The 26,234-nt window shown below is 39.1% G+C and overlaps 1 protein-coding gene across 4 annotated transcripts in view; it reads right to left on the bottom strand.

The window, feature by feature from the left end:
* Positions 1–26,234, bottom strand: part of LOC127489251 (ankyrin repeat domain-containing protein 26) — a 235,550-nt gene that overhangs the window by 54,214 nt on the left and 155,102 nt on the right. For all 4 annotated transcript variants that reach the window (XM_070056031.1, XM_070056032.1, XM_070056030.1 and 1 more), the window contains 5 exons: positions 12,778–12,848; positions 12,354–12,447; positions 6,207–6,359; positions 3,241–3,323; positions 2,974–3,067 (listed from right to left, as the gene is read on the bottom strand). In XM_070056031.1, coding sequence (XP_069912132.1) covers positions 2,974–3,067; positions 3,241–3,323; positions 6,207–6,359; positions 12,354–12,447; positions 12,778–12,848 — 495 coding nt within the window. The remainder of the gene's footprint in view (positions 1–2,973; positions 3,068–3,240; positions 3,324–6,206; positions 6,360–12,353; positions 12,448–12,777; positions 12,849–26,234) is intronic.

Genomic DNA, 26,234 nt, shown 5'->3' with positions numbered 1-26,234 from the left:
CCTGCTCTTTGACTTGCTCACCTTTGTAAGGTCAGTGGAGAGAAAGAATCGTGTCCATACCAGTCCCTTTTATTTTTTTTTTCTCTCCTCTAGTTAGCCTGGTGAACTTTCCCTCATGGGGCTTCAAGCCTCGTTCCCTCTAGGCTCTTCCTGCTGCTTTCCTGCCTGTCTCTGGCTACTGAGGTTTTGCCTCACCTCCCTTTCCAGCGCTGTTGCCTAGACTCAGTGGCTGGGGTCCCGAGCTGTGGGTGCCCGTGCCCTCCACATAGGTCCACCATGTCCCACTAGTTCCAGAAGAGTTTCCTTTGCAGTTTTTTCCCTAACTCTTCCATGAAACTACAGTATCTCCACTTTTATTAAACTATCTTTTCCCAGACTATCAGTGTGCTCCCTCCCTATTCTTATACATGCTCATAAATACTTCTTTAATGTGGATCACTATTGTAGACAGCTAATCCTCTATATTCTATGCTGATTCTTACGTGCATGTCTTTGAGGATAGTGTTATTTTCTGATTTGGGACCACTCTCAGTGTTATGAATTTGGCCAGCATAAACATTTTGCTTTTCTTTTCTATTGCAAAACTTTCAGATTATAGTCTGTCTCTGCTTTCTTTTGAGTACTTCCCTCTTGCATACAGCTATGATCCTAAGGCAGTCTTCTGAAGTTCTGTCAGATGTACATTCAACTATATCAATTGGAGTCATGCAGAGCTATGAATAGTTCCCAATTCATACTTTTTACTACAAAATGATGTCCATGAAATAATATCCTAACTCTCTGGTAGAGAATACATGAAATGAGAACATTCTGGAAAACTTTAGGGGTCACTGATTGAGTGGGTAAGAAACTTATTAAACAGTTGATTCCTGGAATAAATTTTAAAATGATAATATTTCTTTTTTTCCATGATAAATTACTAATTTTTCCAAGAATTTAGAAGAATGTTTTCATTATTTGAACAAACTCAACTTATTGGGTACTGCATCTAACTTTGAATGTTGAACTCCTTAACATATTTTTGTATGGTAATAAAGTAGACATCTCTTGGCATTCTTATCTACAAAAGACCCATTATCAACATACTGTCATGTCATCTATTTTGAACTAATTTTTATAGATCTAGAAAAAAATAATCTTTCAGTGTTTCCTAATTTGTGAACATGAGCAGTCAATATAAATGTTCTTCATCTGCAGATAACAGGATCTGTATAATTTAACTGCCATCTATTCATCGTCACTTAAGGAAACTAATTAGTAAAATCAGTGACCTCATTGCTCAGTTATCAGTGTTTACATGCAGTCTTGTGATCACAAGTTTTATGACATAAAGACATGAATGATAACCCTGTTTCTCTTGTACATAGTTATACAGTATTCATTATCCACCTATAAATTGGAATCCATGGATCATATTTCAATATTTTGTGAAACTGAACTAAGTTTTTATACAGATTGATGAACACAGACTACCAGAGAAAAGTCTGTTTCTGAACCAGCAGTGCTTAGAATGCTCTGTCACTATGTAAGACAGTGCTGGAGTAGTCATTTCTCGATATGTCCTTTTAGAAATACAAAGAGTCGAAGTAACACATTCCTAATTCTCTGGTTAGAAAAATCATTTAATGAGAGCATTCTGGAAAACTTTAGTGGCTACTGATTGAGTGGGTAGAACCAACTCTTATTAAACATTTGATACCAAGATTTCCAACTGACAAATAATTCTATGACATATTCCTAACTAATTCCTCCAAGAATTTATAAGAAATCCTTCATCTTTAACAAACTCCATAGCTATTTGGCACTGCAACAAAGTTTTGAACGTTGAATTCCTTCTCATATTTCTGTATGACAATTAAGGTAAAGGGACATCTGGCATTCTTATCCACAAAAATCCATCATCAACACCCTGTCATGGACATAGTTTGAACTAATTTACTGGAAGTCTAGAGTAAAAGAATGTTTCAATGTTTCCTAATTCATAAAAATGGTCAACACAAATGTTCTTGTTCTGTAGATATAAATACCTGCACAATGCAACAGCACTCTATTGTCACTTAAAGAAACTAATTGGTAAAATCCACAATCTCATTCTTCCATATAAGTGTTTACATGTAATCTTGTGAGAGTAATTTTTATGAAGAAGGACATGAAAGACAGGGTAATCCTGTTTTACTTGATAAATTTTTATATGGTATTCACTATCCATCAGTTGGAATCCTGGATTACACATCTATCTTTTAAGAGACTGAACTAAGTCCTTATAAAGGCTGATGAACGTAGACTAACAGGTAAAAGTTCGTTTCTGAACCTGCAGTGTTCAGAGCATTATGAAACTCTGTAAGGCCATAACGCCAGAGTAGTCATTTCTAGATAACCAATGACACCTATTTGCTTTTAAGAACCCAAAGATGTAACATTCCTTGTGGTGAAAAAGCATGTATCCATTCTGGATAAGGAATACAACTTACACTCTCAAATAAATTTATTATTAAATCCCAATGAAGAGTTTAGATTTTAACCAGAGATTCAGAATTCCATACCATGTCATCACTTGACTTTATTCACACTTCAAAAGGTACTGTAAATATTACTAGGGACTCCATGTGACATTTCTACAACCATGACCATCGCAACACTACTCACAGTAGACCAAAGGTAGAAATCATGGAAATGTCCATCAACTGATCAAAGGATATAAAAGATCCACTGTAAACAAAATATTATTTTCTAATGTAACACAATTAGAATTTTAAAATGTAATCTGACTACTTAAACAATTTTATGAGTTCAGTCCATTCCTTCTACAAGGGTTAGCAGATTTGCATTGGTAGTAGCAAATAGTATCTGTATAAATACAGAAAATATACTTATCAATGAGACTTGTCTTATTAGGCAAAATATTTTCCCAATCTCCTAGCAAAGATACAGAAACACCTTCTCAGTGTGACAGAGGTTAAGAGACTGACTTACTGAACTTGGTCTTATCAGATTTTTCTGCAGCTCTTCAATACTGCCAGCATGCAGTTTGACGATATCTTTCATTTCCAAAATTTCAGATTGAAGCCTACAATGTACATGGAAAATATTTTCACCCATCAATCTAAGCATACACATAATTTCTGACTAAGCATCAGAAGGCAATATTGTGTAAATTCTTAAAATTTGAAAAGTATGGCCTGTTTCTTGTTGTCCATGGCTACTGTGCTTTATAAGGACTCAAGCTAGTTTGCATAGTACCTTGAAATGTAGTGTTCGAGATAATCTTGTGTCTTCTTTACATTTTCTACCACTCCTTGGTGTAGATTTTCTGATACTTGGAACTGAAACAAAGGATTAAAAAAATTACCAGCACCTGGTACAAACTGCTCACTACCTGGTTTGCCATTAAAATTTTATTGGAAATCACAACACTTCTTCATTTGCATATTGTTCATGGCAACATTCATGCTGTAACTGCAAAGCTGACTTGCCTACAGACATCACTCGGTCCAATAACTAAAATAATATGATCTGGTCAAGAATTGTTCTTACTCATTTCATATTTTGAAAAATTTTTGACATTTCAAAAAGGTGGCATGAAAATGAAAGTGGTCTTTTATACAAATTACACTTAACCCTTGCTTTCACAATTTAAAAGCACTTGGGCCATCTTCTGCTATTTTCCCAATGGGGAAGAAGGCGGCCAGACTACTTCCCCAGTACTGCATAAAATTGTCAGTGATTTCAATAGCCACCAGTGTTTTTTCATCTTATAATTTACTGATCACTTACTCTCTGCACTACTTCCTGGGTAATGATAATGTAAACAGGATTCCTAGATTGAGTAGCACATACCTTGCAGACTGTAAGACACAGACTCAAAGAACAGACCTGAAAATATTGGAATCAGTGGCTAAATGAAGTTTCCAAAATCAATTCATTCTTATGCTGCCCTACAAGCACTCTGTAGATAGCCTAACAGTACACATTTGGGCCTATTAGTGAATCTGTAGCCAGCAGAAAAAAGAGCTATAAAACAATAAATCCCAGTTCTGGCTAGTTCATGAAAGAAAATAGTTTTTTTTTTTTCTTACTGAGTATAGACTGAGTTTTTGATAGATAAGTTCTCCTCTACAGCAATCAAGTGTTTTGATTTTATAATTTGTTGCTTAAAGGACAACTTTAAAAACTTTAAAAGCTTCACCTTAAAGCTTTATTCATGATGCTTATGTCAATGCCTCAAAGAAGAAAATTCAGCAGGTCAGCGTTGTGGCACAGTGGGCTAAGCTGCCTCTGTGATGCTGGCATTCCAGCCCTCGCTGGTCCTCTTCTGACCCAGCTCACTGCTAATTGACAGGGAAAACAGCAGAGGACGGCCCAAGTGTTTAGGCCTATGCCACCCACGTAGAGACCTGCATAGAGTTCCATGCTCCTTGCTTTGACCTGGCCAGCCCCAACAAATGTGGAAAGTTGGTGATTAAAACAACAGTTGGAGAAAATCTCTTTTTCTTTCAGCTTCTCCCTCTATCTGAATTTTCCTTTCAAATAAATAAATACATGTTCAAAAAGAATAAATTTCTGAAATGATATAAATTGTTTATACTTTTAGTCTAACAATTGATAAGCTAAAATATTTTCAATCAACACAAAGATAGGTGGCATCCATGTCAGATAAAATCCCCTGAGGAAAATTTATATTCAGACAAGATTATTTCCCATGAATAAAAATAAAAGCAGTTTAAAAGTAAGGTCTATGCTGTTCCATAAAAACTAGATGACAAATATTGAAAAGTGTAAGGTCAAAATGTGACAGAAGGAAAAGCTTATTGACAAAAGGGAAATTTGGGGCTGGGTCTGGATAAATATGTTTAGGTGAACAGAAACAAAGACAGGATAGCATGAAGAATGGTGGAGAAATGAGAAAACAGGCCCAATTAACTCCAAGTTGGATTAAATCCAATGAAATAATTGAATGTGTCCATACAATAACTTGGAAATGAATGTCCATGGCAGCATGCAGTGGGAACATTCTACATGTCCATGCATTGATGAGCAGACAATTTGTACAGCAGACCTATACTCTGTTAGATAATAAAATGTTATTTAATAATAAAAAGAAGTATTGATAAATGTTATGCCATGGATGGATCCTGAAATTAGTATACTAAGTGAAAAAAGCCAGTCATAAAGGGCCACATACTGTAGGACTCTATGTATATGAAACATTCATAGCAGGCAAATCTGGAGAAAAAACACTTCCTTTTTGTAGGAAAAAGGAAGAAAAAAGGACTGAAGGAGTGATGCATAAGTGACACAGAGTTTTACTTTATGGTGACTGAAATATTTGAAAACTGATTATGGTGATGATTATCCCACTTTGGGAACCTATTATGGATATTGAATTTTACTAATCTGAATGGTTGAAGTCTACATAGGTGAAATACATGAGCAGTCATAAAAACATTTGTGCAAAAAGTAGGCTTAAGAGATGTCAGTTTCAAGGTAAAATGTGTGAATTCAATTCATACCTTATACATGCTGCACATATCCCCAGAAGTTTGTGAAGCACCACTATATCACAATAAATCAGTTTTTAAAACTCCAACGGCAGGATATTAATAATTTTCTTAATTTTAAATTTTGGAAGTACAGACTACACATGATATGAATATTCCATGCATAAAGACGGACATTTATTATGTGTATAGATAACATATATTATACACACTTATAATGTGTATAAATAACATATATGTGAATGATAAACAGGGTTTTCAATTAGACTGTAAAATATTTTAAAATGTGCATTTTAGCATAGTATAAAGTATTTTGAAAATTTATTCTGAAATACACAGGATCAATAAACATAGGTTTTGTATCCATTCACATAAGTGAAACAAGAAATGTATTTTTTGAGAATTCTGCTAAATTTTATCCTCTGATTCAATCTGCCTTGTTTTATCATGACAATTGATATCACTGAAAATATTGAGAAAAATGTGCATTTTCTGTGAAAAATGATATATATTCCTCAAGTTTTTAACAGTATTATTTTAATAAAGAATATAACAATAAATAGTGGATGTCAGAGTTTAAGAAGTAAGTGCATAATGATAAAATTGTGCCAAGATTTTCATATTCAAATAAAGCAGGGTCTTATGATATTTGTATCTGGAAACTCTAAGCTCTAGAATTCTTATTGACATGCTAGATATCATACATACTTTTCTGACGATTTCATCTAACTTGTTCATTATATCCTGCATCTTGCTGTTTAACTTAAGGTAAAACTGTGCCATATCTCTCAGCGATGCCTCTGATTTACATTGCCTTTTCTCAATGTAATCCTGTTGCTGCTGCAGGTGTTTCATATCTACCTGATAAGATATGCATGTTACCATGTTATAAGTCACTTTATTGTTAAATAATGGTTATGTTTCATTCAAAGATACATACAACTGGTCTGATTTTTGTGATGGCTTCACTTACAATTTTTCAACTTTAGGAAGGCAATTAAGTGATAAACATTCCCATAGGACACATACTTTGAATTCTGACCTTTTCCTGAACTAGCAATATGCCACACTATTTTCTCTCAGGATGCTAGCCAGCAGTAGTGATTTGTAGCTCCCCGTCAACCACACAAACACAAGGACAAATGAAGAACACTCTAGAGTGTAACGTGCCACTAAGCTAGCATATTGAGGAAGTCCAGTGTGTTACACACTTTATTGACTTGCATTTTCAATTTAGCAATGAGATTACCAGGGAATCACCATATCAAATGACAAGCAGCATCTGTACTTTAGATAATATCACCACATATATCACTTCACCTTCTTTTCCTCAATTGTACACATTTTTATTAATTATTGAAATCAGGTAAGACACAAGGTGTTATCTCCCTGCACAATCAGTAATGTATTAGCCAACACTCAGTTCTCTATCTCTGTCCTGATAAATCTGCAACACTTAACAACCTACTGAAGTATCACAGAGCAATGCGTATCTAGTATCTAGAGCTGGTATAATTCTACAGTGTTGAACTATTTTCCTCTTTTTAGTAACATCAGAATTCCTCACACAGTCAATTCTTCGCTCAAATCCTTTGAACAGATTTCTAATTTTTTAAAAAAGTAATTTCCAATAGCTTCTTAGGCCCTATGCAAATATTGCTTCTAGCTTCCTCCTGACCTCAGCACCTACAACTCTCTCCTTTGCTCTCACAACTGTGAATCATGAACTCTGCCAGCTTTCATGTCCCTGAAAACAGGAATCCAATGCCAAATTAACAATCCACAGACAGCTACAATTATCTTTGTACTGGAGAAATTATACCCATTGATAGGAACTCATCCTTGAAATAAAAATAAAAAGCAAATTATTTGTAAAAATGTTCAAACTACATCATAAATGCCAATGACAGAATTAAATCCAATGTAGATTTGGTAAAATTCCCCAAATCAAATCTGTAGCTTGCTTTAGGCAGTATAACCATTCCTTTTTTTTTTTTTTTTTTTTGACAGGCAGAGTGGACAGTGAGAGAGACAGAGAGAAAGGTCTTCCTTTTGCCGTTGGTTCACCCTCCAATGGCTGCCGTGGCCGGTGCGCTGTGGCCGGCGCACCGCACTGATCCGATGGCAGGAGCCAGGTGCTTCTCCTGGTCTCCCATGGGGTGCAGGGCCCAAGCACCTGGGCCATCCTCCACTGCACTCCCAGGCCACAGCAGAGAGCTGGCCTGGAAGAGGGGCAACCGGGACAGAACCCAGCGCCTTGACCGGGACTAGAACCCGTGTGCCAGCGCCGCCTGGAGTATAAACATTTCAATGATGTTAAATCTTCCATCTTTGCATTTTCTTGTGTCCCTGATAACTTCTTTCATTAGCATTCTGTAATTTTCATGTTAATTAATTATTTTGGTTAAATTTACTCCTACTATTTGAGGTTGGTTATTGTAAGTGGGATTTCTTTCTTGACTTATCTTTCAGTGAGTTCTACTACTGGCATGTAAAAAAGCTAGTTTTATGTATCTTGATTTTGGGTATCTTCAACTTTACTGAGTTGTTTGATCAGTTCTAACAGCTTTGTGGTGGATTGTTTAGGTTTTCCAACGTACAAGTCATTTGGAAATATGGATATTTTGACTTATTCCTTTCTAATTATGATGTCCTTTCTTTCTCCTAATTGCTCTTGCTAATTTTTCCAACACTATATTGAATAAGAGTGAAAGTACTCAAACTTGTCTTGTTCCAGATATGATGGGAAAAGTTTTCAACTTCTCCCCATTCAGTATGATATACTGAGAGTTGATTTATCATATATAGCTTTAATATTTTTAGGTATGGTTGCATCTATAGCTAACTTACATTTTTATGTAAGGATGCTGAATCTTATCAAATGCTTTCGCTGTGATGACTAAATGGTTTTTGTTCTTCATTCTGTTGATATTATTTGTTTATTGACTTATGAATGCTGAACCACTCTTTCATTTCTAGGAAAAATTCCACTTGATTGTGACATACAATCTTTTTGATGTAGTGTTGGATTCACTTTGCTAGTATGTTGTCGAGAATTTTTGCATTTATATTCATCAAGGATAATAGGTCTGTAGTAGTCTTTTCATGTTGTGTCTCTGTTCAGTTTTGGAATCAGTATGATGCTGATCTCAAAAAGGGTTTGGCAACTACATCCTGTTCAATATTTTGGAATAGTTTGAAAAGTATTGGAGTTAGTCTCACTTTAAATGTATTGCAGAATTCAATAGTAAATCTATCAGGTTTTGAACTTTTCCTTGATAGCAGACTTTTGATTAATCTTTCAATTTCATTGCTTCTTAAGGATCTCTTTAGGCTTTCTGTATCTGGGAATTAACCCATTTCTTTGAGGTTTTCCAATTTGTTAGCATACAGTTGCTCATAGAGGGAGAGATCTTCCATCTGCTGCTTCACTCCAAAAATGGTTCCACAAAGTCAACCCAGGACCAGGTGGAGGCCAGGAGCCAGGAACTCTACCCAAGTCTCACATACGGGTGACAGTGGCCCATTAAACTGGGCCACCTTCCACTGCTTCCCCAAGTGCGTTAGCAAGAACCTGGATTGGAAGTAGAGCAGTTAGGATTGATACTGCTATTCATGGGGTGCCAACATTGCAGGCCACACATTAACTTGCTGTGTCACAACACCAGCCCCAAAGCAGTTTCTTATGAGCCTTTGTATTTCAATAGTATCAGCTTTAACATCTACTTTTTCACCTCTAATGTTATTTACTTGAGGTTTTTTTTTTTTTTTTGTAATTTTGGTAGTTTGGCTAAAGATTTATCTACTCAAAAAACATACCTTTTTGTTCTGTTAATAGTTAATATTGTTTTTTGCTTCAACTTCATTTATTTCTGCTCTGATTCTTATTTATTGCCTCCTGCTAATGTCTGGTTTGTTCTTGATATTCTAAATCTCTAAGATGCATACTTAGAACACATTTTGAGACCTTTTTAAAAAAATATGGACATTTAATGCTATAGATTTCCCTCCTAACACTGCTTTTCCCTTGTGCAAATGGAAGGGGGCAATGTGCCTTCCCTTTTCAGAGCAACTTAGTCACTCAGATCCCAGTCAGATCCCTGGACTGGACTTGAAGTCAGTGGAGACTGTGAAATTCTCCCATGGCTAGGGCTGCTCACAGTGGGAGCCACAGCATCTTCTTCCTATCTTATCCCAGCAAGACAGTGTTTCCCAACCAGAAGTCAGTCACACAGATGCAAGGGATGTCCGGTGGCAGTCACTGATGACAGTGGTGTATCTGTTCTCTCCCCTAACTGCCTCAAGGAGTCTGTGTTCTGCCACTTCTCCACAGGAATTTCATTGCCCTGAGAATGACAGGCTCCTTTGTTCCAGTTACTGTGACTGTTACTGTGACCGACATTAGTGAGGCTACTCATTACTCATTCATCTTGGATACACACTTGATTTTCTTTTTTAATGCAAAGCTTTCACAAAGTCAAGTCATAGATTTCTCCACTTTCTTTTGAATAATTTCCTCTTCCACAGATATGACCTTCTGAGCTTCCTTCTGAGTCTCCTGAAGTTCTGTTCAGATGTACACTCAAGTAGGTCAATTGGAGTCAACCAGACTCTGCCTCTATCCCAGTTCAGATCCACTGCTCCAAAGCTGTGTCAATGAAATATCTCAACTTGGGTATTCTCTGGTAGAGGGACTCATGGGATGAGAACTTTCTGGAAAACTTACGTTCCAATGAGTTGAATGAAAACTGTTTCTTATTAAACTTGATTTATAGGGTAGATTTCAAAATACCTAATAATTCAATGACATTTTCTAACATTTATACAGGAATGCACAGGAAACCTCTCCTTATTTTGAAGCAGCTCAACAGCTATTAGGTACTACAACCAATTTTTGAATGTCTAATTGCTTAACATATTTCTGTACAATTTTATAAAGGGATGTCTTGTGGCATTTTAAAAAGTCCCATAGGAGCTGGCACTGTGGCAGAGAAGGTTAAGCCTCCATCTGCAGTACTGACATCCCATATAGGTGCTGGTTCAGGACCAAGGGGCTTCACTTCCAATCCAGCTTCCTGCTAATGCACCTAGGAAAGCAGCAGAAGATGGATCAAGTACTTGGACCCCTACATCCACATGGGAGATATGGAAGCAGCTCCTGGTTCCTGGGTTTGGCCTGGCCCAACCCTGGCTATTGTACCCATTTGGGAAGTAAACCAGTGGATGGAAGAGTTCTCTCTCTCTCTCTCTCCCCCTCCCTCCCTCCCTCCCTCCCTCCTTCTCTTTCTCTATTTCTGATTTTCAAATAAATACAATCTTAAAAAAGAAAAAGGTCCCCTTACCACTATGCTTTCATTTCACATGTATGGAACTGAGTTCTTACAGGTCTAGAGAAAAACAATCCTTCAATTTTCCTAAGACATCTGAGAGATCAAACACCACAAATGTTCTAAACCAAACAGGCATGTGAATCTGTATAATGCAACTGCACTCTAGCTATTGTGCCTGAAGACAATTAATTAGTAGAAACAACTACTTCATTGTTCCATATTAGTGCTTCATACAATCTTGTGACCTTATACCCTACTAAAGGAAAACATGAAGGATAAGGGAATCCTGCTTTTGTTATAAATAGTTGTAAAGCATTCACTATTCATCAATAAATTAGGATCCTAGACTACACAGCCATCTTTTCTGAGACTGACCTAAGTCAAAATAAAGGCTGATATAGATTAATGGGGAAAAAGTTGATTTCTTAATCTGCAGTGCTCAGGGCATTAGGTAACTTTACAAGGCCCTGCAGGAATAGTTATTGCTATGTATTCCATGATGTTTCTTTCATTTTAAAATACAAAGAGAAAAACATATTTCTTGGGGTTAAAAAGTCCACTCAAAGGCCTAGTATCCATTCTTGTTAAGAAATACAGTTTATGAGGTTAATGTTGTCACATAGTGGGTTAAGCTGATGCTTACACTGCTGGATCCCTTATGGGTACCAGTTTGAGTCCCATCCACCCCTCTTATGATCCAGATCCCTGATAAGGCTTCTGGGAAAGCAGAGGAGGATGACATGAGAGCTTGGGCACGTGCACCCATGTGGGAGACCTGGATAAAGCTCCTGGTTCTTGGTTAGAGGCTTCAGCCTGGTCCAGCCCTAGTTGTTGTATTCTTTTGGGGAGTGAATCAACAGATGAAGCTCGCTTGCTCGCTCGCTCGCTCTCTCTCTCTCCCCCTCTCACCCTCTGTGTGTGTGTGTGTGTGTGTGTGTGTGTATCTCTGCCTTTCAAATAAATCTTTTAATAAAAGAAATATAACTTGGGGCTGCGCTGTGGCGCAGCAGGTTAACACCCTGGCCTGAAGCGCTGGCATTCCATATGGGTGCTGGTTCAAGACCCGGCTGCTCCTCTTCTGATCCAGCTCTCTGCTATGGCCTGGGAAAGCAGCAGAAGATGGACCAAGTCCTTGGGCCCTTGCACCTGTGTGGAAGACCCAAAAGAAGCTCCTGGCTCCTGGCTTCAGATTGGCGCAGCTCCAGCCTTTGCGGCCATCTGGGGAGTGAACCACCAGATGGAAGACCTCTCACTCTGCCTCTCCTCTTTCAGTGTAACTCTGACTTGCAAATAAATAAATAAATCTTTTAAAAAAGGAAATATAACTTACAACATCACAATAATTTAGTCTTAAAATCTCACTGCTTTAGATTATGAAAAATTCAGAATTCTAGATTGCATCGCTGCTCTCATTTCTTGGCATGCCAAAATATATTAACAATTAGCAGGGACTCCAAGAGATAGTTATTATCAATTCCCATAGTAGCCTTATACATAGTAGACAAAAGGTGAATGATTGACTTACTGAAATTAGTCTGAAAAGGATTTCCTGAAGATTTTTAATTTCCCTTGCTTGCTTTAGTATTGTATCTTTCAACTCACGATTTTCCTGATCATGCCTAAAATACAGATTTTAAATTAATGATTCTCACAGATCAATTTAAGAAAATATATTTCAGAATAAATATCTGAAAGTGTTATTATGCAAATTCTAGAAATTTGAAGTCAATTTCTTGGCAAATATATCATTATTCTATGTTGCTTTGTCAATAATGCACAAAATTTAGGGATAATGTGCAAAAGCTATGCATTTCAGAATAGTTTAATGCTAAAAGTTTTCCATGCTTTACTCAGATGTATTTATGTTTAAAATGATATAATTCTCATAGTACATAGCATATATGCTTTAGAAAGACTCGAGTTATTTTGAATGGTTGTTTGAATTATACTTTTCCAGATGATCCTGAATTTTCTCAGTGTTTTGTACCACCGCCTTTTGTTCATCTTCTGATTCTTGGAACTACAACAAAGAATAAAAAAAAAAAAAAAAAAAACATGAGATTTACCAGTATCTGGTATGAATCTGGGAAGTACCTGGATTTATGACTAAAATTTCATTAGAACATAGCAATGACTCTTCCTTTTCATCTTATTCATGACTACATTTATGCTATAACTTCAAAGTTGAGTTGTGCCAACAGGGATGCTATGACCTCAAATCTAAAACAGAACTGTCTGGGCCATTACAGAAAGTTTATAGTCTTCTGCTCAAGAAAATGACACAGGAGTAGACTTGGTTTTGATTATGTTCTATCAGAAAAATTCTCAGATTTACAATATTGGCCAGTTAAAGGAATGGAAGATTACCTTATGGAAAATAGCTATAATTTTGAAATCCAAGTACTATGAAATCAACTATAATTTTAAATATTCATATGTGCAAATGACCATTGGTATCCCAGAGATCATAAAAATTAACATGATGTTATAGACAACAAATGTTCAATGGAATTTTTCAGTGGCCACACCAACAATGAAGCCAGAGTGCCTGGATTCTGGCTCCACTATCTGTGTGACCTTCAGCAAATTCATTTGCCCTGTGTTAGTTCTTCACCTGTACAATGGAAATAATAGTGTCTACTTCACTTGAAAGTGGGAGGTATTAAATTAAAGGTATATGTAAAGAACTTCAAAGAAGATGTGTCACATAGGGAAATATTTCAATAGCATTATTATTATTGAATTCATGTTTGAATAAAATGACATATTTGGGAAGGGGAGCGTAGCAATAGAAGTGATCTCTTATAAAGTGGTACTGAATCCTTCATACCAAAGTGGCAGCAAACTGGGAGCATGAGGCCTAGAATACATTGCCAGCTCATTATAAAGCTTTCATTAATTTTATTAGCCACCCATCCTTTATGCAACTTATAATTTAAAAATTACTTTTTTCTGTAAACTCAGTGGGCAATAATAATGAAATACAATATAAACAGGACTCCGAATTCGAGTAGCACATATCTTACATGGCCATAAAAATTGGCCTAAATGTACTAATGAAAAGACCAGACTCTATAGCTAAATCAAATTTCCAAAATCACTCTTCATTCTCAGGTTGCTCTAGCAAGCAATCTGAGGATAGAGTGGTGCTCCATGGTTTGGTGTGTAAGAAAATGTATGACTTTTCCACTGGTAAAGAGCTGTAAAGCTACGAGTCCCAGCTCTGGCTATATAATAAAGGGAAGCAAACTTCAGATTTTATATTCTCCCAGTGAGTAGAGCATTAGCATTTTATAGAACAATTCTCCAGAAACAGGATTAAGTATTTGAATATTGTACTTAATTGCCTAAAATGTGTTTAGAAGAAAAGCTTCATTCATTCATTCATTCATTCACTCATAATGTTCCTGTCAGTGTCTCAAGAAACACAGATGGAATGGCACAAAGTACTTAATTTTAACTTAACTGTCCAACTGTAACATTTTCAATCTACACATTTATATCACATATGTCCACTTAGGCAAATTTACAGCACAACTGTCACCGTAGACAAATTATCTATTATGCAGATAAGTAAAAGCAATATAAACTTAAAGGCCACATTATTCTCCATAAACTAGATGACAAGTACTGAAAAGAGAAAAATCAATGAGAACACAGAACATCCCATCAGTGAAAGGACCTCTGGAGTAGGGTCTGAATACAATGAGTACAGATCAACAGAAACTAAAACAGCAGTGTGAAAAAGGAGGAAGGGGGGGAAACTGGCCAGAGACATTCACTTTACTGGCGTCCACAGGCAGAGAAGTAAAAAGCATATTCCATACATTAACTTGGAAATGAATGTTCATAGCAATAGCGTTAATAATAGTCAAAAAATGGAAACAGTGTTCTATCAACTGATGAAATGTTTATCAACTGATGAATGAATAATTCCTACAAAGAACTGTATTCTGCACAGTACAATATTATTTGAAAAATAATAAGAAGTATTGATAGGCCGGCGCCGCGGCTCACTAGGCTAATCCTCCGCCTAGCGGCGCCGGCACACCGGGTTCTAGTCCCGGTCGGGGCGCCGGATTCTGTCCCGGTTGCCCCTCTTCCAGGCCAGCCCTCTGCTGTGGCCAGGGAGTGCAGTGGAGGATGGCCCAGGTGCTTGGGCCCTGCGCCCCATGGGAGACCAGGAAAAGCACCTGGCTCCTGGCTCCTGCCATCGGATCAGCGCGGTGCGCCGGTCGCAGCGCGCTGGCCGCGGCAGCCATTGGAGGGTGAACCAACGGCAAAGGAAGACCTTTCTCTCTGTCTCTCTCTCTCACTGTCCACTCTGCCTGTCAAAAAATAAAAAAAAAAAAATAAATAAAAAAAAATAAAAAAAAAGAAGTATTGATAGATTCTATACCATGAATTGACCTTGGAAATGTTAAGTGAAAGAAATCAGTCATAAAGGGCTGCATATTGTAGGAATGACCTTATTTAAATGAAATATCCACATCAGGCAAATCATGAGACACTAAACGTACATGTTTGGTTGCCTAAGGACTAGGGAAGAGATAGGAGCTAAAGGCAGGATGGGTGAATTATAGAAGGTTTTCTCTCAGGATGTTAAAAGCTGTTCTAAAATTGATTGTGGTGCTGGTTATCCAACTCTGGGAATATACTAAGGACACAGAGCTACACTTATTTGGATAGGTGAGCTCTATGGTGTTACATGAACTATACAGATAAGAGTGTTCAAAACAGCATTTTTAAAAGTTTGTGGAAGGTCCGGCACTGTGGCGCAGTGGGTTAATGCCCTGGCCTGAAGTGCTGGTATCCCATATGGGCGCCGGTTCCAGACCCGGCTGCTCCACTTCCTGTGCAGCTCTCTGCTGTGGCCTGGGAAAGCAGTAGAGGATGGCCCAAGTCCTTGGGTCCCTGCACCCATGTGGGAGACTTGGAGGAAGTTCATAGCTCCTGGCTTCAGATCAATGCAGCTCCAGCCGTTGCAGCCAATTGGGGAGTGAACCACCGGATAGACTACCTCTCTCTCTCTCTCTGCCCCCCTCTCCCTCTCTCTCTCTCTCTCTCTCTCTCTCTCTCTCTCTTTCATCTCCTCTCTCTGTGTAACTCTGACTTTCAAGTAAAATACAATAAATCTTTAAGAGTTTGTGGGGGCCAGTGCCGCGGCTCACTAGGCTAATCCTCCGCCTAGCGGCCCGGCACACCGGGTTCTAGTCCCGGTTGGGGTGCCAGATTCTGCCCCGGTTGCCCCTCTTCCAGGCCAGCTCTCTGCTGTGGCCAGGGAGTGCAGTGGAGGATGGCCCAAGTGCTTGGGCCCTGCACCCCATGGGAGACCAGGAAAAGCACCTGGCTCCTGGCTCCTGCCATTGGATCAGTGCGGTGCGCCAGCCGCAGTGCGCTGGCCGCGGCGGCCATTGGAGGGTGAACCAACGGCAAAGGAAGACCTTTCTCTCTCTGTCTCTCTCTCTGTCTACTCTGCCTGTCAAAAAAAAAAAAAAGAGTTTGTGGGAAATGATCTTAAAGATAAGTCAATTTTGGTGCAAAAAGTTTTGAAGTTGAATGGCAATATGTAGATGATAAAGTCTCTCAACTTTTAGGAGGACTAGTGCAAAATCTGCAACATTCTCAAATATAAATACTATCTTTAGAAAGAATTTAAGTGTAAGAAAAATGGCAGAATAAGATGGTGTAAGAAGTTATCATATTGACAAAATTGTCTTAATTATAATAAAATATATTTTTTTAAAATTACGTTCACTGTGATTTTTATTCTAGTGCACATTCTTTAACCAGTATAGAATTCATTGACATGCTAATTTTCATATATACTTGTCTTTGGGTTTCCCTTAATATCTTCTTTATATACTTTATTTCATCTGCTGACTTAAAGCAGTAACTTCTTACAGCCTCCTGTCACTGCTCTGATACAGGATGTGCTTTTTGTTATCAGCCCATTGATGAAGGTGGTTCACCACTTCTTGAGAACACATTTATATTACTATTTTATAAATCATTTTATGATCAAATTGTCTTAATATTTACTTCTAAGTTACATACAAATGGTCACAAACAGACTTGTGATTGTTTCTCTTCAATTTTTCAGACTCATGATGGCATAAAAGTGATACATATTCCATAGACAACATACTACATAACTGAAGCTAGTAATTTCTACAGTGTTGAACAATTTCCCTCATTTGCATTATAGACCAAAATAAAATCAGAGATTCTCTCACTTTCAATCCTCTACTTAAATCCTTCCAAGAGATTCCTATCTCAGAACAGCACTAAAATTTCAATGACATTCAAGGCCTAGCTGGCCTCATCTCCACCTTCTTTCCTGATCTCAGCTCCTATAACCCTCTTGCCTATTCTCCCCACAACTGCTTTTCATGAAATTGGCTAGCTCTCATGAAACTGAAAATGGGAATCTATTGTAACCACAGACAGTTACAATTATATTTGTGGTGGACCCTGAAATGAAAATAATAACCAAATTCTTTGCTAAAATGCTTAAATTAAGAAAATCATAAATACCTGAGAGAAAATTGATTCAAATATAATCGGTAAAATTCACCATATTTGTACCAAATCTGAACTTAATATAAAGGAGCTGCTGTTAAAGAATTAAGTCATAAGAATACATAAATTGAGAGTGAAATAGTTTTACATTTAAATAGAACTGGCATGAATTCAAATAGTACCAACTAGAATACAGAAAAATCTACAGAGGAAAAGTATTATGAGATATCTTATCACTCATCATCAAATTCTAAAATGAACTTTCAAGGTAATCCACTTAATAGAACATCAATTTCAAAATACTCCCTTTAAGCATGAATAATTCCCTTGACTTCATCATGGTCTTAAAATCTGTAATTAGTATAGACAAATATTTTTTGGAGATGACTCTAAGAGCAACAAGGAAAGTAGACAAATTGGGTTATATCAAATACAGAAACATCTACACAACCAAGGAGGCAATCAATCAACAGAATGAAAAACATCCTACAGAATGGAAGAAAATATTTGGAAGCTACTTACCCAACCAAAGATTAATATCCATAATATAAAAAATTCAATAACAAGAACAGCAACAAAACAATCCAGTTAAAAGATGAGTGAAGTAACTGAATGCAGTTCTTCAAGGAAGAAACACAAATAGTCAATAAATAATATCACCAGCCATCAGAGAATTGAAAATCAAAGCTACAATGAACATCACACCTGTTAGAATGGCTAATATCAAAAATGCAGAAGGTGGAGGGAGCCAAGATGGCGGAATAGTGAGGGTGCGCACCGATAGTCCGGGAAAATTTAGTTTAATAAAAGGGGAGTTAGAGTAGCCCCAGAAAAAAGAACCAGGAAAATATTGCAGAGGAAACCCTTCTGGATTGAGTGGTCGTGAATCGGAGGACCCACTGGGAGAACAAGGTCGCCCACTGCGCGGAAGCCGAGCCGCGGGACCGAGCTGCGCAAGCCGCAGGCTCTACGCGCCAGTGCTCGAAGGGGAGTGCGTGCCACACAGACAACAGCGGGGAGACTTGGGACGTCCAGGGCTCCGAGTCCACACATTGGCGCTGGAAGGGGAGCGGACCTGCGTGGAGAGCGTGGGAGCCCACAGTTCGGGACACCAGCGGCAGACTCAACACACCAGCGCTGGAACGCGAGGTGAGCCGAACCTCAATAGCCCGAGACACCGGCAGGCAAGCGGAGAGAGGAGACTAGAGGGAACGACCCCCGGGGGGGGGGGAGAGAGGGGAAAAAAAAAAAGGTGACTGGTACGGACACGGGTTTCTCTCTCTTCGCTCACCTCTCAAGGGCGAGCAAGACAAAGAGCAGGCGCCATCTTGGACATACGTCATAAGCAGAGCGACCTCAGGTCTGCACCGGCCCTGAGCCTAGCAGAAAAACCTGACTCTGGGCGGGGCAAATTAACAGGAGATTAGAACCTAGTAAATTTGTGGTGCTACTGAACCGAGACTGTGAAAAAAGAGACGGTGGGGGAGAGAACTCACGGAATTCACGTGAGCACTCTCCAGAGACGCTAAAATTCCGTAACTTTGGCAACCCAATGGGAGACTGAAGGAGAATTTGAGCCCACTCTGAGGGCAGAACAGATTCCCTGTGTGGTCCTTGGGAAAGAGCTTCCGATCTCTGGCTCCTGTGGGTATATCATTTGCCTGCTAACCACCTCCAACTTCATTCAGCTGTGCAGAATAACTTCCCTTTTGAATCAAAAAAAAAAAAAAAAAGAAAGAGAGAGAGAGAGAGAGGTTTACCACGCCTAACCTGGGAGTGTCACCTTTGGCACACCAAACAGAGCTCTCAGGCCACACCCATCTCAAGCCCTAAGGCTCCATCAAAAACAGATAGTCCACTTAATCTAGAGTCATAGTATAACAAGAAAAAGCACCACAGTGAAGAAACCAAATATCTCCAATATGCCAAATAACAAACGCAAAAACCGAGGTAATAAAAACAAGGAAGTCACCATGAAGCCCTCAAATGTAAAAGACACCCCAATTCAAGATTATGGAGGGAGGGCGGAGCCAAGATGGCGGAATAGTGAGGGCGCGCACCGATAGTCCGGGAAAATTTAGTTTAATAAAAGGGGAGTTACGGTAGCCTCAGAAAAAAGAACCAGGAAAATATTGCAGAGGAAACTCTTCTGGATCCAGTGGTCGTGAATCGGAGGACCTACTGGGAGAACAAGGTCGCCCACTGCGCGAAAGCCGAGCCGCGGGACCGAGCCGCGGAAGCCGAGCCGCGGGACCGAGCTGCGCAAGCTACAGGGTCTGCTCGCAAGTGCTCGAAGGGGAGTGCATGCCACACAGACAACAGCGGGGAGACTTGGGACGTCCAGGGCTCCGAGTCCACACATCTGCGCTGGAAGGGGAGCGGACCTGCGTGGAGAGCGTGGGAGCCCACAGTTCGGGACACCAGCGGCAGACTCAACACACCAGCGCTGGAACGCGAGGTGAGCCGAACCTCAATAGCCCGAGACACCGGCAGGCAAGCGGAGAGAGGAGACTAGAGGGAACGACCCCCGGGGGGGGGGGACTTCACCAAGCTAACTGGAAGAGAGAGAGAGGGAAAAAAAAAAAGGTTACAGGTACGGACACGGGTTTCTCTCTCTCCGCTCACCTCTCAAGGGCAAGACAAAGAGCAGGCGCCATCTTGGACATACGTCATAAGCAGAGCGACCTCAGGTCTGCACCGGCCCTGAGCGTAGCAGAAAAACCTGACTCTGGGCGGGGCAAATTAACAGGAGATTAGGACCTAGTAAATTTGTGGTGCTACTGAACCGAGACTGTGAAAAAAGAGACGGTGGGGGAGAGAACTCACGGAATTCACGTGAGCACTCTCCAGAGACGCTACAATTCCGTAACTTTGGCAACCCAGTGGGAGACTGAAGGAGAATTTGAGCCCACTCCGAGGGCAGAACAGATTCCCTGTGTGGTCCTTGGGAAAGAGCTTCTGATCTCTGGCTCCTGTGGGTATATCATTTGCCTGCTAACCACCTCCAACTTCGTTCAGCTGTGCAGAATAACTTCCCTTTTGAATCAAAAAAAAAAAAAAAAAGAAAGAGAGAGAGAGGTTTACCACGCCCAACCTGGGAGTGTCACCTTTGGCACACCAAACAGAGCTCTCAGGCCACACCCATCTCAAGCCCTAATGCTCCATCAAAAAAAGATAGTCCACTTAATCTAGAGTCATAGTATAACAAGAAAAAGCACCACAGTGAAGAAACCAAATATCTCCAATATGCCAAATAACAAACGCAAAAACCAAGGTAATAAAAACAAGGAAGTCACCATGAAGCCCTCAAATGAAAAAGACACCCCAATTCAAGATTATGAGGATGATGACATAGAAGAAATGCAAGAAGCAGATCTCAAAAAATTGATAAGAACATTAAGAAGTTCTCAAAAACAAATTCTTGAACTACAGAAATCCTTAATGGACAAGATAGAAAATCTCTCTCGTGAAAATGAAATATTAAGGAGGAATCAAAATGAAACGAAACAACTAGTACAACAGGAAACTGGGATAGTGACTGAAGTGAAGAATTCAATAGATCAAATGAAAAACACAATAGAGAGCCTTACAAACAGAATGGGAGAAGCAGAAGAGAGAATATCGGACTTAGAAGACAGAGAACAGGAAAGGATACAGTCAGACCAAAGAAAAGACGAGGAAATTAGAAATCTAAAACATATTGTCGGGAATCTTCAGGATACTATTAAAAAAACCAACATTCGGGTTCTAGGAGTTCCTGAAGGCATGGAGATGGAGAAAGGATTAGAAGGCCTTTTTAGTGAGATATTAGCAGAAAATTTCCCAGGTTTGGAGAAGGACAGAGAAATCCTAGTACAGGAAGCCCACAGAACCCCTAATAAACATGACCAAAAGAGATCCTCACCACGACACGTTGTAATTAAACTCCCCACAGTGAAACATAAAGAAAAGATCCTAAAATGTGCAAGAGAGAAACGTCAGATTACTCTCAGAGGATCTCCAATCAGACTCACAGCTGACTTCTCATCAGAAACTCTACAAGCTAGGAGGGAATGGCGAGATATAGCCCAGGTACTAAGAGAGAACAACTGCCAGCCCAGAATATTATATCCTGCAAAGCTATCATTTGTGAATGAAGGTGAAATAAAGACTTTTCATAACAAACAGAAATTGAAAGAATTTGTTGCCACTCGTCCAGCCCTGCAAAAGATGCTTAAAGATGTGTTACACACAGAAACAAAGAAACACGGTCATCAATATGAAAGAAGGTAAAGGAAGGAAACCAAGGAAGGAAAGCTCACAGCAAAAGATCACAGGGAATTCAAAGCATATATTGGAACTTATCTTTGGCAAATGGCAGGGCAAAGTTACCACTTATCATTAGTCACATTGAACGTGAATGGCCTGAACTGTCCAGTTAAAAGACACAGATTGGCTGATTGGGTTAAGGAACAAAACCCATCTATTTGCTGCTTACAAGAAACACATCTTTCCAACAAAGATCCATACAGACTGAAAGTGAAAGGCTGGAAAAAGATATACCATGCCAACAGAAATGAAAAAAGAGCAGGCGTAGCCATCTTAATATCAGACACCATAAACTTTACCACAAAAACCGTTAAGAGAGACAAAGAGGGACACTACATAATGATTAAGGGATCAATTCAACAGGAAGATATAACAATTATCAATGTATATGCACCTAACTACAATTCACCGGTTTATCTAAAAGATTTGTTAACGGACTTAAAGGGAGACTTAGACCCCAATACAATAGTACTGGGGGACTTCAATACTCCACTCTCAGAAATAGACAGATCAATAGGACAGAAGATCAACAAGGATACAGTAGATTTAAACGACACTATAGCCCAAATGGATCTAACAGATATGTACAGAACTTTCAATCCTACAGCTAAAGATTTTTACATTCTTCTCAGCAGTACATGGAACCTTCTCTAGGATTGACCACATACTAGGCCATAAAGCAAGTCTCAGCAAATTCAAAAGAATTAGAATCATACCATGCAGCTTCTCAGACCATAAAGGAATGAAGCTGGAAATGAAAAACTCAGGAATCCCTAGAGCATATGCAAACACATGGAGATTGAACAACATGCTCCTGAATGAACAATGGGTCATAGAAGAAATCAAAAGAGAAATCAAAAACTTTCTGGAAGTAAATGAGGATAACAGCACAACATACCAAAACTTATGGGACGCAGCAAAAGCAGTGTTAAGAGGAAAGTTTATATCAATAGGTGCCTACATCAAGAAATTGGAAAGGCACCAAATAGATGAGCTTTCTATTCACCTCAAGGATCTAGAAAACCTACAGCAAACCAGACCCAAATCTAGTAGGAGAAGAGAAATAATTAAAATCAGAGAAGAAATCAACAGGATTGAATCCAGAAAAACATTCCAAAAATCAGCCAAACGAGGAGCTGGTTTTTTGAAAAAATAAACAAAATTGACACCCCATTGGCCCAACTAACTAAAAAAAGAAGAGAAAAGACCCAAATCAATAAAATCAGAGATGAAAAAGGAAATGTAACAAGAGACACCACAGAAGTAAAAAGAATCATCAGAAATTACTACAAGGACTTGTATGCCAGCAAACAGGGAAACCTATCAGAAATGGATAGATTCCTGGACACATGCAACCTACCTAAATTGAACCAGGAAGACATCGAAAACCTAAACAGACCCATAACTGAGACAGAAATTGAAACAGTAATAAAGGCCCTCCCAACAAAGAAAAGCCCAGGACCAGATGGATTCACTGCTGAATTCTACCAGACGTTTAAAGAAGAACTAACTCCAATTCTTCTCAAACTATTCAGAACAATCGAAGAAGAGGGAATCCTCCCAAATTCTTTCTATGAAGCCAGCATCACCTTAATTCCTAAGCCGGAAAAAGATGCAGCATTGAAAGAGAACTACAGACCAATATCCCTGATGAACATAGATGCAAAAATCCTCAATAAAATTCTCGCCAATAGAATGCAACAACACATCAGAAAGATCATCCACCCAGACCAAGTGGGATTTATCCCTGGTATGCAGGGATGGTTTAATGTGCGCAAGACAATCAATGTGATACACCACATTAACAGACTGCAGAAGAAAAACCATATGATTATCTCAATAGATGCCGAGAAAGCATTTGATAAAATACAACACCCGTTCATGATGAAAACTCTAAGCAAACTGGGTTTGGAAGGAACATTCCTCAATACAATCAAAGCAATCTATGAAAAACCCACAGCCAACATCCTATTGAATGGGGAAAAGTTGGAAGCATTTCCACTGAGATCTGGTACCAGACAGGGATGCCCACTCTCACCACTGCTATTCAATATAGTCCTGGAGGTTCTAGCCAGAGCTATTAGGCAAGAAAAAGAAATTAAGGGATACAAATTGGGAAGGAAGAACTCAAACTATCCCTCTTTGCAGATGACATGATTCTTTATTTAGGGGACCCAAAGAACTCTACTAAGAGACTATTGGAACTCATAGAAGATTTTGGCAAAGTAGCAGGGTATAAAATCAATGCACAAAAATCAACAGCCTTTGTATACACAGGCAATGCCATGGCTGAGGAAGAACTTCTAAGATCAATCCCATTCACAATAGCTACAAAAACAATCAAATACCTTGGAATAAACTTAACCAAGGACGTTAAAGATCTCTACGATGAAAATTACAAAACCTTAAAGAAAGAAATAGAAAAGGATACCAAAAAATGGAAAAATCTTCCATGCTCATGGATTGGAAGAATCAATATCATCAAAATGTCCATTCTCCCAAAAGCAATTTATAAATTCAATGCAATACCAATCAAGATACAGAAGACCTTCTTCTCAGATCTGGAAAAATTGGTGCTGAAATTTATATGGAGACACAGGAGACCTCGAATAGCTAAAGCAATCTTGTACAACAAAAACAAAGCCGGAGGCATCACAATACCAGATTTCAGGACATACTACAGGGCAGTTGTAATCAAAACAGCATGGTACTGGTACTGAAACAGATGGATAGACCAATGGAACAGAATTGAAACACCAGAAATCAACCCAAACATCTACAGCCAACTTATATTTGATCAAGGATCTAAAACCAATTCCTGGAGCAAGGACAGTCTATTCAATAAATGGTGCTGGGAAAATTGGATTTCCACGTGCAGAATCATGAAGCAAGACCCCTACCTTACACCTTACACAAAAATCCACTCAACATGGATTAAAGACCTAAATCTATGACCTGACACCATCAAGTTACTAGAGAACATTGGAGAAACCCTTCAAGATATTGGCACAGGCAAAGAGTTTCTGGAAAAGACCCGGGAGGCATAGGCAGTCAAAGCCAAAATCAACTATTGGGATTGCATCAAATTGAGAAGTTTCTGTACTGCAAAAGAAACAGTCAGGAGAGTGAAGAGACAACCGACAGAATGGGAAAAAATATTTGCAAACTATGCAACAGATAAAGGGTTAATAACCAGAATCTACAAAGAGATCAAGAAACTCCACAAAAACAAAACCAACAACCCAATTAAGAGATGGGCCAAGGACCTCAATAGACATTTTTCAAAAGAGGAAATCCAAACGGCCAACAGGCACATGAAAAAATGTTCAAGGTCATTAGCAATCAGGGAAATGCAAATCAAAACCACAATGAGGTTCCACCTCACCCCGGTTAGAATGGCTCACATTCAGAAATCTACCAACAACAGATGCTGGCGAGGATGTGGGGAAAAAGGGACACTAACCCACTGTTGGTGGGAATGCAAACTGGTCAAGCCACTATGGAAGTCAGTCTGGAGATCCCTCAGAAACCTGAAGATAGCCCTGCCATTCGACCCAGCCATCCCACTCCTTGGAATTTACCCAAAGGAATTTAAATTGGCAAACAAAAAAGAGGTCTGCACCCTAACGTTTATTGCAGCTCAATTCACAATAGCTAAGACCTGGAACCAACCTAAATGCCCATCAACGGTAGACTGGATAAAGAAATTATGGGATATGTACTCTTTAGAATACTATACCGCAGTAAGAAACAACGAAATCCAGTCACTTGCAACAAAATGGAGGAATCTGGAACACATCATGCTGAGTGAAATAAGCCAGTCCCAAAGGGACAAATACCATATGTTCGCCCTGATCGGTGACAACTGACTGAACACCAAAAAGGAAGCCTGTTGAAGTGGAATGGACACTATGGGAAACGGTGACTTATTCAGCATAGCCCTGACTGTTAATGAACAACTTAATACATTATCCCTCTTAGTAGTTTTTTTTGTCTGTTCTACTTAATATGACTGGTTTAATTCTGTAATTAATACACAGTTATTCTTAAGTGTTGAAATTTAACTGAAATGTGATCCCTGTTAAACATAAGAGTGGGAATAAGAGAGGGAAGAGATATATAATTTGGGACATGCTCAAGCTGACTTGCCCCAAATGGTAGAGTTAGAAACATACCAGGGGACTCCAATTTAATCCCATCAAGGTGGCATGTACCAATGCCATCTCACTATTCCAAGTGATCAATTTCAGTTCACAATTGATCATAATGAAAGGACTAAGAGTCAAAGGGAGCACATAAACAAGTCTAGTACCTGCTAACACTAACCGATAGAATAAATAAAGGGGACAGTGATCCAACAGGGGAAGTGAGATACTCAGCAGACTCATAGAATGGCAGATGTCCTAAATAGCACTCTGGCCTCAGAATCAGCCCTAAAGGCATTCGGATCTGGCTGAAAAGCCCATGAGAGTATTTCAGGCATGGAAAGCCAAGACACTCTGGCAAAAGATCTCTGTGAGTGAGATCTCAGTGGAAAGAACAGGTCTTCAAAGAAGGAGGTACCTTTCTCTGAAGG

This window comes from Oryctolagus cuniculus, chromosome 13 (genome assembly GCF_964237555.1).
Source record: "Oryctolagus cuniculus chromosome 13, mOryCun1.1, whole genome shotgun sequence".
Lineage (NCBI taxonomy): Eukaryota > Metazoa > Chordata > Mammalia > Lagomorpha > Leporidae > Oryctolagus > Oryctolagus cuniculus.
Note: the sequence above shows the minus strand (reverse complement) of the source record. Positions and strands in the feature narration are given on the sequence as shown.